Source organism: Herpailurus yagouaroundi, unplaced genomic scaffold (genome assembly GCF_014898765.1).
Source record: "Herpailurus yagouaroundi ecotype Mexico unplaced genomic scaffold, PumYag 28, whole genome shotgun sequence".
Taxonomy (NCBI): domain Eukaryota; kingdom Metazoa; phylum Chordata; class Mammalia; order Carnivora; family Felidae; genus Herpailurus; species Herpailurus yagouaroundi.
The window spans coordinates 94,656,272-94,669,654 of NW_024412376.1; the positions used below are offsets into that span (position 1 = coordinate 94,656,272).

General features: G+C 36.7%; 1 protein-coding gene and 1 long non-coding RNA gene across 6 annotated transcripts in view; both read left to right on the top strand.

Moving 5' to 3' along the window:
* Window positions 1-382: 382 nt before the first annotated feature.
* Window positions 383-1,485, top strand: LOC121032700 (uncharacterized). The gene is made up of 3 exons (XR_005791435.1): window positions 383-541; window positions 1,294-1,299; window positions 1,473-1,485. It is a non-coding gene; the product is annotated as an uncharacterized LOC121032700 (long non-coding RNA).
* Window positions 1,486-8,600: 7,115 nt separating this feature from the next.
* The window catches only part of FAM13A (family with sequence similarity 13 member A), a 183,515-nt gene continuing 178,732 nt past the window's right edge, over window positions 8,601-13,383 (top strand). For all 5 annotated transcript variants that reach the window (XM_040478471.1, XM_040478466.1, XM_040478470.1 and 2 more), the window contains exon 1: window positions 8,601-8,708. In XM_040478471.1, the coding sequence (XP_040334405.1) occupies window positions 8,682-8,708 (27 nt within the window). In that variant the 5' untranslated portion in view covers window positions 8,601-8,681. The remainder of the gene's footprint in view (window positions 8,709-13,383) is intronic.

A 13,383-nucleotide genomic window follows, 5' to 3' on the forward strand; every position in this document is an offset into this window, starting at 1 on the left:
GTAGTATTCTGCACAACAAAGGTAACCATCAACAAAATGAACAGGCAGCCTACAAAGTGGGAGGGAATATTTGCAAACCATATACTCAATAAGAGGTTAATACAAAAACAAAACTCATGGAACTCAATAGCAAAAAAAAAAAAAAAAGGCAAAGGACCCAAATAGACATTTTTCCAAAGAAAACCTACAAATAGCTAATAGACACATGAAAAGCTGCTCAACATCAGTAATCATCGAGGAAATGCAAAACCACAGCAAGATATTATTTCACATCTGTTAGAATGGCTATTCCCAAAAAGATAAGATAAAAAGTATAAGTGAGAATGTGAAAAAAAGGGAACCCTTGTACTACATTGATGGAAATGTAAATTCGTTTAGCCATTTTGGAAAACAATGTGCAGATTCTTCAAAAAATAAAAATAGAACTACCATATGACCCAGCAATCCCACTTCTGGGTACATATCCAGGGAAATGAAATTAGTGTCTCAAAGGGATATCTGCACTCCAATGTTCATTGTAGTGTTATTTACAATAGCCAAGGTGTGGAAATAATTTAAAAGTCCATTGATAGATAAATGGATAAATAAAATATGTTGCATGTATCTACAATGGAACATTCTTCAGTCATTAAAAAAGAATGAAGTCCTCACATTTGTGGTAACATGGATGAACCCAGAGCACATTATGCTACATGAAATAAGCTAGTCATAAAAAGGTAGATACTGTATGAACTCATATATATGTGGAAATCTTTAAAAGTTGAACTCCTGGAAGCTGAGAGTAGATTGGTGGTTGACAGGGGCTGGTACAGAGGCTAAAGCATAAGAATGCCGCAGCCATGCTTTAAAAAAATGGTGGAAAGGCATTCCAGAAATAGAAAACATAAAGGGTGAATACTTGAAGGTAGGAAGGGATCTGGAGTATATGAAGAAGAGAAGAGAAGGCCAATGTGGCTGAAGCATAGTCAGGGAGAGGGCAGATGATAGGAGATGAGGTTAGAGAAATAGGGAAAAGTTGGATCATGCAGGCCTGTGTAGGTTATGGCAAAGAAAGTCCAGGAATAATGATGAGACCTTGACAGAGGAGTGACATCATCCCATTTACATATACAAACCTTGTAGAAGGCAGGATGACTGAAATAATTTAGGTGAACAATGATGGTTATGACTTGGGGGTAGCTGTGTACATAGAAGGGAACGAATCCCAGTTTATTATGGAGGTAGCACTGACTGTACTTGATGGTGAGTTTGATGTGGTAGATATAGGAAAGGGAAGAAATAAAGTAGATTAAGACATTAGTTTCAGCAAGTGGGTGCCATCTGCTAATCTGGGGAAGACTCAAGGACTGACAGATGCTTTTTTGCTGATAAAGTATACACTCAGGTTTGGATGTACTAAGTTTAGAAGCTTATTAGCAGCCATGTAGAGTTGCCAAGGGAGCAGTTAATTAAAAGTAATGTTAACTTAGGAGAAACATCAAAGACAAATGGAATTTGGGAGTCCTTAGTGTATTGGTTGATTTAAAAGCCATGAAAGGGGCGCCTGCATGACTCGGTTGGTTAAGTGTCCGACTTCGACTCAGGTCATGATCTCATGGCTGGTGGGTTCTGGCCTGTGTTGAGCTCTGTGCTGACAGCTTGGAGCCTGAAGCCTGCTTAAGATTCTGTGTCTTGGTCTTTCTCTGCCCCTCCCTGACTCACGCTCCCTCTCTCTCCCTCCCTCCCTCTCTCACTCTCAAAAATAAACATTAAAAAATAATAAAAGCCATAAAAGTGGTTGAGATCATTGTATCATTTAGGAAAGGAAGATTTTTTTAATCAGCTCTTGAGTCACCCCAACTTCATTCATTTATTCAACACACATTTTTTTTAAGTAGGTTTCATGCCCAGCAGGGAGCCCAGTGTGAGGCTTGAACTCATGACCCTGAGATCAAGACCTGAGCTGAGACTGAGATTTGAACACTGAGCCACCCAGGTGCCCCATATCCAACATGTATTTGTTGAGCTCCTACTATTCTAGGCACTTTTCTATGGCATTGTAGTTACAGTAGTGAGTAAAGGAAACCAATTATTCGCTTCCATAGGACTTCTACATAGTTAATGATCCAGAAAATAAAGCAATAAGCAATAAATATGTAACTTAATTGTTTAGAGGAGAAGCAGCAGCAAAGGAAGGAGACTATGTGGAGTTGGTCAGTGGGAGGAATGTATTATTTTTCCTACTGGTGATGTCCTGGCAGCTAATGGAGAAGAGTAGTTCAAGAATAAGGAGTTTCCTGAATCAGATGTTGTAAAAACCCCAGTAAGATGGAGACTAAGCTGTGACTATTTCACTTCTTGTGATGACAAAAAACAACAAAACAGTTTTGGGGCTTTGCAAATGAAGAAGTAGAGATAGGAATGAAGACCCGCTGTTTCAAAGGAGTTTGCTATAAAAGAAAGCCAAAAAATGGACCATAACAGTGGGAGAAATGAAATTAAGGAAGTGTTTTAAAAACCAAAAAGATAAAATTCCAGAACATGCTTGTGATTAATGGGAATGACCTAGTAGAGGGAATGAAGGGATAATTGATGGAGTGAAATCCTTGAGAAAATAAGAGGAGACAAGACCCCAGGGTGGGTGGAGGGAATCGCTGATAGGATCAGCATCTTATCTTTCATTGTAACTGGAGGGAAGACAGAAAGGATGGAATGTTTGCAGACAGGTTTGTAAATTTGATGGTGGGGCAGCAAGTGGCATCTGCCCCAATGCTTCTGTTTTTCCAATGAGCCATGAAGCAAGAATGAAATGAAAGGAGTTTGAGAAAAGAGAAGATATGCAATGTCATGTTGCAGGATGGGAAATCAAGTTGCTAAAGAATTCTAGCAGAATTGCTGGGCATTAGAGATCACTCAACATTTATGGCAATAAAATTAACATGAAAGCATCAACCAATTCTATACTTTTTCCCCAACCACTTTCATTTGCTCAATTTCCAGCACAGAGAAGGCATAGAGCTGAATTCATCCAAGGTTGTGCTTTTTCCAGATGAATGCAGTGATTGAAAACAGGATGGAGAAAACTAAGTGTATTAGCAAAGGAATGAAGAGTCCTGAAATGTAAGCTGATGGAGGGAATTGAAAACAGGAAGAATGCCCAGGGGATTGTGAAAGGTTAGAAAAGGGGTATTACTCATTCATCTGGTTTACCCATTCACTTCAACAATTGAGCTTCTATTCTGGGCCCTGTGGATCTATTCACTAGCAAGACTAACCAGCCCTTTCACAGAATAGGGTGAGATGGACAAAGAATTAGAACTTGTATTTTTTTTTCAAATTTTCTTAGTTGACACACAACATTACATTAGTTTCAGGTGTACGGCATAGAGATTCAACAAGTTTATGCACTATGCTATGCTTACTACAAGTTTAACTACCATGTGTCCCGATACAACACTAGGACAGTATCATTGACTATATTCCTTATGCTGAGCCTTTTATTCCCAAGATTTACTCTTTCCATAACTGGAAGCCTGTAGCTGCCATGCCTCTTCCCCTATTTTGCCCAACCACATACCCCCTCTCCTCTGGCAACCACCAGTTTTAAAGTATTAAATTCAGATTTTGCTAATGGCTGTGAAAAGAGTAGAGAGGGTCCGCCTGGGTGGCTCAGTCAGTTCAATGTCCAGCTCTTGATTTCACCTCAGATCCTGATCTTGGAGTCGTGAGATGGGGCGTTCTTTCTCCCTCTGCCCCTCCCTTGTTCACAATTTTGCATTTTCTCTCTTAAAAATTAATGAATCAATCAATAAAGTAGATGAAAGAGAGTGGGGAGAGAGGGAGGATTAAGTGGGAGGGGAAAGCAGTGTCAATTTAGATAAGGTGTTCCAGCAAGGGAATCCTCTCTACTGAAATTGAACAAAGATCTGAATGAAATGAGGAAACAAACCTGTGAATTACTGTGTGAGTAGTGTGCTAGGCTGAGGGAACAGTGAGTGCTTTTTCTGGTTTTTTTTTTAATGTCCAATAGTAAGGCCAACAAAACTGTGATGAAGTATTTTTCCATCCCTATTATATTTTTAAATGGTGTTTTCAGGATACCAAAGTGACACAGCTGGTTTAAGCAGTTGGTTATTGCACAAATGTCATTAGAGTGAGCAATCAGTTAAGTCTCATTTCAGCAGATGAAATGTTTAAATATAAATATACCCTGTAATCATGTCTAATTTGTTTATCATTACCTTCTCCTTCTCTGGTGACTAGCATTAGAATGCCACACATGATATGGTTCAGTTAAAATTTTTAGAGTGAATTTTTATGCCCACATATACTTTAATACTTAAAAACACAAATCATTCCCCCTTCAAACTTTTTCAAGAAGTTCTAAGGGAGGAGTTCAAACAAACCCAAGGTCTCTTCCCTTCGCCCTGGGTGTGTGGGGACTTGCTTTAAATTACTTTTCAAAAAATTTAGGTATTACTCACATGCTGTAAGACTGACCCATTTAAAATATACAATTTGTTACATTAACAACTCAGGTAACAACAGATGTTGGCGAGGATGCAGAGAAAGAGGATCTCTTTGGCACTGCCGGTGGGAATGCAAACTGGTGCAGCCACTCTGGAAAACAGTGTGGAGGTTCCTCAAAAAATTAAAAATAGAACTACCCTACCACCAAGCAATTGCACTACTAGGTGTTTATCCAAGGGATACAGGTGTGCTGTTTCCAAGGGACACATGCACCCCAATGTTTATAGCAGTACTATTGACAATAACCCAAGTATGGAAAGAGCCCAAATGTCCATCGATGGATGAATGGATAAAGAAGATGTGGTATATATATACAATGGAGTATTTCTTGGCCATCCAAAAGAATGAAATCTTGCCATTTGCAACTACATGGATGGAAGTAGAGGGTATTATGCTAAGCGAAATTAGTCAGAGAAAGACAAATATCATAAGACTTTAAGATACAAAACATGAACATAGGGGAAGGGAAGCAAAAATAATAAAGGGAGGGGAGCAAAACATAAGAGACTCTTAAATATGGAGAACAAACAGAGGGTTGCTGGAGGGCTTGTGGGAGGGGGGAAATGGGCTAAATGGGTAAGGGGCATTAAGGAATCTACTCCTGAAATCATTGTTGCACTATATGCTAACTAACTTGGATGTAAATTAAAATATACAATTTATTGGTTTTTAGGATGTTCACAGTGTTGGGCGACCATTACCTAATTCTAGAACATTTTTTTAATATTTATTTATTTTTGAGAGACAGAGATCATGAGCAGGGGAGGGGCAGGGAGAGAGAGGGAGACACAGAATCCAAAGCAGGCTCCAGGCTCCAAGCTGTCAGCACAGAGCCCAACGTGGGGCTCAAACTCATGAACTGTGAGATCATGACCTGAGCCGAAGTTGGACACTCAACTGACTGAGCCACTCAGGCACCCCTAGAACATTTTTAACACCCTAAAAAGAAACTCATATAGACTGGTCCCATTAGGAATCACTTCCCTCCTTCTAGCCCCCAGCAACCATAATCTACACTCTGTCACTATTTGCCTATTCCAGATGTTTAAAATATATGTAATCACACAGTATGTGTCCTTTTATGCTTGGCTTCTTAGCATGATGTTTTCAAGGTTAATCTGTGTCTAGCCAGTATCCATACTTCAGTCCTCTTTATAGCTGAATGATATTCCATTGTGTGGATATACCATATTTTCTTTATCCATTTATCATGTGATTTGGGTTGTTTCCACTTTTTGGTTTTTATAAATAATTCTGGCTATGAGTGTTGGTCTACAAGTTTTTGTGTGGACATTTGTTTTTAATTCTCTTAGGTATATGCCTGCCAGTGTAAATGGCTTTTTTAAAGTAAGCATAACTGTAAAAAAGTTTTATCTTAAAAATATTTCTCACTTCACTCCATAATATATCTGTCTTAAAAGAATACACAGGAAAAACAAACAAAAAAAGAATACATGGAGTTCTTTCCAGTTACTTATTTAAGCTACTAGTGGAATTCATTAATTTTTCTCCAGAAATCCAACATTAGCCCTGTGGGAGGTGTTCCCTCTGTGGCTCTGCAGCCCCCTGGCTCACTGCCCCCTACATGGGGGGGGGGGGAGGGGGGACCAGCGCTTCAGCAGCAATCTCATGGGACATTGGGAATGCAACTCCAGACAGGTGGTGGGTTACCTTTTTGTCAATAAATATTGCTTCTTCTTGAAAGAATCATAGAATCTTGATAAACTAGAAAAGTTTCTCGGAATTCACCTAATCCAATTGTTTTATAAATCTTCGAACAAAGGGATGTCCAAAAGGTTAAAATGCTTGCCTGAGTTCCTATAGCCGGTTGGTTAGGAAACCAGGATGAGAAACCAGATCTCTTGACTGCCAGTTCAGTTCTCTGAGTACTAAATTTTACTTTGTCTCTGTTGTTTGAATTTAAAGTCCTAAAACAAAAAAATAAACATAATTCATTAAGCGGCATTTTCAGGTAAAAGTTTACAGAAAATATTTTCAGAGTTTATAGGGAAAAGCTGACCATCAGCCTTGTACTCATTAATTCACAGGGACAGGGTGGGGGAGATAAGAGGAATAAAGAAACACTATCACTTTTAGCCTGTGCATAAGGAAGAAAGAATTGTAGGCATTTGTAAACATTCAGACAGTCATAAACAAAGGTCAGCTATTCCTATTAGCTTCCCTTAAGAGTCAGCCTTTTTTTCTTGCATGACATTCTAGCATTTATATACAAGTAGTTTTAAAAGGGGTATAAAGATTAAGCATAATTATATTATCCAAGTGTAGTCAAATTACGCAATAGACTATGCAGTTAATCACTTGGATCTCCTAAATGTCATGCTGGATATAGTCTATCCCTCTCACAGTGAGTCAGAAGTGGGAATGGGTTCATTCACTATTTCCAGTAAGCAGCTTACTGCCAGCAGGTGTTGTGACTTGTGGGAAAGGGTAGGACTAGAATGCGTGCTTGTTTGGAGAGTTCAGAAATGTATCCTTGGGCCCTTCCATCGGGCTGTACGTGAGGCCACAGGCAGCTGAGAGTGTTGGCAGGACCACAGCTACCCCCAGCTTAGAGGAGACTCTTGATCTCCTCTGAGTCTGGTAATATTGCTCCCTAGCACAAAGCTGGAACAGGTGCCACATACAACTCTGGTCCAAGCATGGGTCTCAGCTCTGCCACTCTCTGTGTGATCTTGGGCACATCACCTCAGATGTCCTCAAATCCCCCATCTGTAAAATAAGATGAGCAGGCAGAATAGCTAATTTTTAAAAACTTGTTGGCTTTACAATGTTATGGTTGTACAACCTAGTGGTTTAAGATGTCAAGTATATTGGATATTGGAGGTAATAAAGAGTTCATAAAGTTATAGAGCCATCTTTGAGTCCCATGTGACATTGGGCAAGTACTTAACTTCTGTAAGATTTTACGTTACCCTTAAAGGGGGAGTAATGATAATAGTACATAATCCTAATAGGGCTACTGGGGGCAAAAATGGCATTAATGCAAAGACATTAGCACAGTGCCTTCCAAATCCTAAGATTCAATAAGCATTCATTAGTAGTAAGTAGTAGTAGTATTTTCATTAGAGACATTTTATCTTAATAATGTACTGTTCCCTTTAGAAATGAATAAAATTCCAGCAAATTTTAGTAGTATTATAAAGTATGTAGACTAAAACATTGTTTAAAAGGCTATAATTAACTGATCCTTAAGTAAACTGGAGAGAAGAACCTATAATTTAAATAATGGAGTGGTGGATGGTGAGCATGATGAGGGAAGGAATGGGATACAGAGGTTGATGTTATAGTGCAAGTGAAAGAAATTGAACTTATTTTCTCCTTAGTTTTATTGTTGTCTATGACCTTATATATTTTTTCTACCTTAATTTGGAAATGAAATCATTTATGAAAAATGTATCCAAATTAGTGGCTACTGAGAAGTGAGGCCCTTTTTTATTTTTTAATGAGATTATTACTGTTGTTGTCACATAGAAATAAATAGTAAATCCAATTCTATGTGAGCTGCCTCCTTGTAATTTCTGCTAGTTTTGCAAGTACTATTTTGGTGTGAACCGAGGACTTAGAAGCTTAGTAATTTTGGAAACAAATACTCAGATATTTTTCCTCAGGATGTTGGTGTGAAACTATCCCTGTTCAATAGTGGTTTGCTAAACTAATTGAAGGAATTCATTTAAGATTCTTATTTACAGAATAAGAACGCATTTGTAAAATGTTGTAGGGAAAGTTGGCAACCCTAAGTTTGGTGGTTGATATCTTGGAGAATTAACCCCCTGTTTCTCCAAAGAAGAGAGGAGCTGACTGTGGATGTGTAAATTACATGATAGCATAGATGAGACTTTTTTAATGGTCATCTCTGAATATGTGTTCTGTGTGTCCCATACCTACTCCATCACCATCTTATCTTACTTGCTTCACTGTTGTAGATGAACAATAAGAAAGGAAATGTTTAGGTTCCTCAAGACAGTCTCTGTGGCTTCTGCTATAAGCAGCTCAAGCCAAAAATGCCTTGTCTCCCATCAAAATTGCTTTTTACAACCTTGTAATTTCCAGTTAGGGTAATGTTCTTTGGTTCCTAATACTTCTTTTATACTTTTTTATAGGAGGCCAGTTGTAAGAACCCCTTACCCACCCTTCTGACAAAAGACTTAGACATGCAAAAACCATCTCTAAAAACCAGGGTAAGTTGTGTCTGCTCCTTTGGGCTACCATGTGAAACATTTAGCAGGGTTATTCATGTCTTCATGATTCCATGCTCTGTGTCTTGCATTTCCTTCAGCCTTTTTCTTTATTTGTATTTTTGGTCCTGGTTGCATAAAAAGCACTTTTCATTTAGTGCTTTAATCCAAGGTGATATTCATCCCCCAATTTTTAAGATACTCCTATTATTTAAGAGTGATATATTTTAGTACATGGTTTTACTTATATTAAATCAGGATTGTTTTAAGCCTAAATCATAGGAAATAGTCAAATGTAGTAATCTTTCCTTGGTTGTTTGAGGGGTAAAGTGAAATGTTTAGCTGTAATTTCTCTTTTTTTTAAATGGAAGTCACTTTATTGACTTTTCGTAATTATAAAAACAACACACGATCAATTAAGTAAATTTTAACCAGGAAGAAGTAAGAACTGTCATACCTATGACAGAATAGTCTAATGTGTAAAATTTTGTTTTCCTTATTGTAAGAAAAGCCCAAAATTCACATGTTTTGCCAGTGAAAAGAAAAACCCCTTTAACCCAAAATATGTCATGGAAAGTTATTTGATTATTTGTCCAACCAGAAAAGTGATTGCATTAATTTTAGAGTATCTTTCCTAATCTTTAATCTTTTAAGTAGAACTTCTCCTATTAGGTATATAGAATATTCATAACTGGCCACCAGGAGATTTATAGAGCTACTATTTTTCCTAGTTCTGAGAAAAAAAAATGTTCACCAAACTTTGAGTTCACTGTAAGCAAAATTTAAAAGAATTCTTATCTCTGATTTTTAGCTGCAAGTTACCGTAAAAATAATGGTGGCTTTATTTTTAAAGGCAAATTAAGTATTGAGTCATTGCTTAGTGTCTTAATTACAGTAAGTCTGTGGTTTATTTTTAAAAGAAATAAAAACACCTTTTTTTTTAATAAAACCTATTCCGCCTTGATTTTTTTCTGGAAAATTATCGAAACTATCCAGCATGCTTTCCTTTTCAGCTACCAACTATTTTTGGGTTTTTTTTTTTAACTGAAATATCTGTGTCTACAAACTTATGTATAATTAATTCCAATGTATCAGAAATTTTATTTATTGTGAATTAATAAAAATTCAGTGTAAAAAATAAACTCATAAACAAATGCCTTGAAAAAATGCATGATTTGAGGAAAATCATTAGGTACCATTTGCTTATTAACTCCTATATTGGTATAACTACCTTTATGTGAAAAGACCCTAAATGAATCACCTCATCGCCTTTAAAAATAAAGCCACCATTATTTTTACAGTAACTTGCAGCTAAAAATCAGAGATAAGAATTCTTTTAAATTTTGCTTAAAGATCATCTCAAAACTTGTCATAAAAGTTGAAGGGATTGTATCATTCTTATGAAAGTAATCCTATTTGGAATGTTTCAGCTGTATACAAAATCGGTAATTAATGGACATTTATTATCTCCTACCAGTCTTGCTGTACAGTTCATGAATAAACTAATTCAATAGAGAAATTACTTCATTAGTTAAGCCTTGGTTTTTAACTTAAGCTTCTCTGTGGCCTTTCATGAGCAAGTTTACGTTTACATGAGCAAACTAAGCTCTGCTTAGTTTATGGGTGATTAAAATCCTTGTAATTTCAAATCCCAGAAATGGGGCAGAGCATGTGAGCTATAAGAGATTACAAGAAGCTAACTCTTTCACCAGGATTTTATCTTAAGATCTTTTTTCCTCCAGTTGATATTTGAAAGCTAAAGCTGAGAACACCTTCAAAATATGGTCGGTGTGTCCTTTCTAGAGTGACATAGTGAGCTAAGAGAATGATGTGTATCCTTGGTATTAATGTTACTCCATTTGGCCTCCATAGCTGTATTTCTCAGATATCTCCAGTTACAGCTGTATTTGCCTTGGACAGCTAAGTATTTCTGCTCCCTATATGGCTAGAGATATAACATGGTAATCCAGAAATGGCATATGTCCATCGACTCTGGAGATGTCTCTCTAGTCTAAGCCATCTGTCCCCATCTGTGTTCCCTCTGACAGTTGCTGTCTCTGTTCCTAGGCAATAGGAAGGATTATATTTCTCTTCCTTAGGTAGGAAAGCCACTTCTTGATTTGAGTCCAAGCTGAAAAAAAAGTATCTCCATTATACAGTGCCATGACACTTCCTGAATGAGCAACAATCACCAGCCCTGGTAACTCAAGGACATATTCATATAACCATTTCATGCCCAATACTGTGTAGAGTACATATGTAAACAAATAATCAGAGTAGATGATAAAGAAGAGAATATCAAATAGATCTATAAAGAGGTATTGAACATAGATAAAACTCCTTGTCACCTAATAGGATTAGAGAAGATGGTCTTTTTCTACCAAACACAGGTACTCGGTCTCCAAATAAGCCTCACACTTATATTCATTGGCCACAGTATAAACCCTGAATACCATCCAGTGAATTGAGTGTAGAAAATTATTTTTCTTCTCCTTTCCTTTGGGTTATGCTCTGGACTTCCCACTATCATTGCTGTGTTCTTGGCTTCAGCAAAAAATTCAAGGTCAGGTCATGGTATAAGAATGAATACCAGATCCACTCAATGCTAGGATAAAGGTATAAAATAAAAGATAATGTATTTCCTTCCTTTTATCACCAGATAAAACTGTGCTGATGAAATTTAAATTATAAGCACATAATAGTTTTAGTTACTGGATTCTCTTAATGCTTTTATAGAGGTTTCCTTTAGTATACAAAGTCATATTAACTATAAAATGTGTAATAAAGATAATGCAGTTATCAAATACACTGCTTCTATTTTTGTAATAGAAGCAACTGTTAAATTATTTTTCTTTCAAATGTTAATGGTTTCAAGGACCATGAATTATTTATGAAGGAGATTTTCTTCAATGATGACAATAGTTGTCACAACCCTGTTTTCTTAAATGTTTTTAAAAATTCCTATGCCTATTAGTAAACTAGAAATTTTAAAAATGGAGGGTTTTGATAAATTTAGTGGCAGTATAATTTAATTTTCAGTAAACAAATTAATAAATTTAATAAGCATTAAATTTTACCAAGCTTCTAGAGTATCTTAGAAATATTAATGGACATGCATACATTTTATATTGCTTTAATTAATGTGTACATTCTAATTAGCATTCTACTTTTTCCAGTTGATATTATTTATACTATGCATTTCCATGTTTAAGGCTAGTTTGCATGCTGCTGCTTTTAATAAAAGTAGTGGTGGTGGTGGTGGTGGTAATTAGAGCTAACGTTGATCAAGTGCCAGATACTATATTAACTACTTAATACAGTTCTTTTTTTTTTCTGTTCAGTATGCTCTATCAGTACTCACTTTGGGTAAGAATATATGACAGTTTATTTAGGTATCATTCTGGGTTTTTTCCAATATTTAGGTTATCTCCAATATTTACATTATTTCCACTATTTTGCTATTAAAACATTTTTGAGTAAATTATTTTCACAACATCTTTTGTGCACATGTGGGAAGTAGAGTCATAAGTATGTACATCTATAATTTGTCCCAAATTTACAAATATTTTCTTAAGATGTTGTACCAATTTATATCCTCAACAGCTGCAGATGATTGTTTCCATTTTTTACATCCTCACCAGTCCTTGGTAATATCAGAGTTGTTGTTTCCCCAGTCTAATGAGTGTGAGATGCGTCTTGCTATTGCCTTAATTTGGATTTTTCTAATTTCTAGTTGTTGCAGAGACATTTATTATTCACTGAATACCTATGCGTTTCCCGATGTTTCCCAGCCCGGTTGCAGTTAGCTGGGGCCAGCCAGCTGCTTCTGGCCAGTAGGCTGTGAGCAGAAGTGACAAGTGTGGCTTTAAGGGCAGAGAATTGAAAAATTGTGCATGACTCTCTAGCCCTGTCTTACAGTGTAGCAACTAGACAGTGGAGCATGGGTCCCTTAGTGGCTTTTTTTGGAGCAGAGGCCCCCTGTGAAACCACACTGGATTTGTGTCATTACTGAGAAGTAAACCTGTTTTGTTAAGCCACTGAGACTTCTGGGTTAATTTGTACCTTCACTATAGTGTAGTCTATCCTGATTAATTTATATGGGCAGCTTTTCATGTGCTTATTAAGCTTGGACATATCTCTGATAATTAATCTGAGTACTACTTTTTCCTGTCATTGCCAATTTTATTATTGGGTTGTTTGCTTTATTTTTTTTTTTAATGCTTATTTATTTTTGAGAGAGAGAAAAACAGAGTGTGAGCGGGAGAGGTGCAGAGAGAGGGGGGAGACACAGAATCTGAAGCAGGCTCCAGGCTCTGAGCTGTCAGCACAGAGCACCACGCAGGGCTCAAACCTACAAACCGTGAGATCATTACCTGAGTGAAAGTCAGATACTTAACCAACTGACCCACCCAGGTGCCCCTGTTTGCTTTTTTCTTAATAATCTGTATGAATTTGTTAGTTCAGTTATATATGTCTCAAATACTTTTTCCCAATTTTTTAGTTTTCTTTTTATATTGAATGTAGTGCCTTTTAATGTATAAGAGCTTTTTATTTCAATGTAGTCAAATTTATTAGTTTTTAGTTTTTGTGTTCTTTATATCTTGTTTGAGAAATCCTCACATACCTTGAGGTCATTAAGAAAACCAACTTTATAGTTTTCAAAAAATTTTAAATTTTG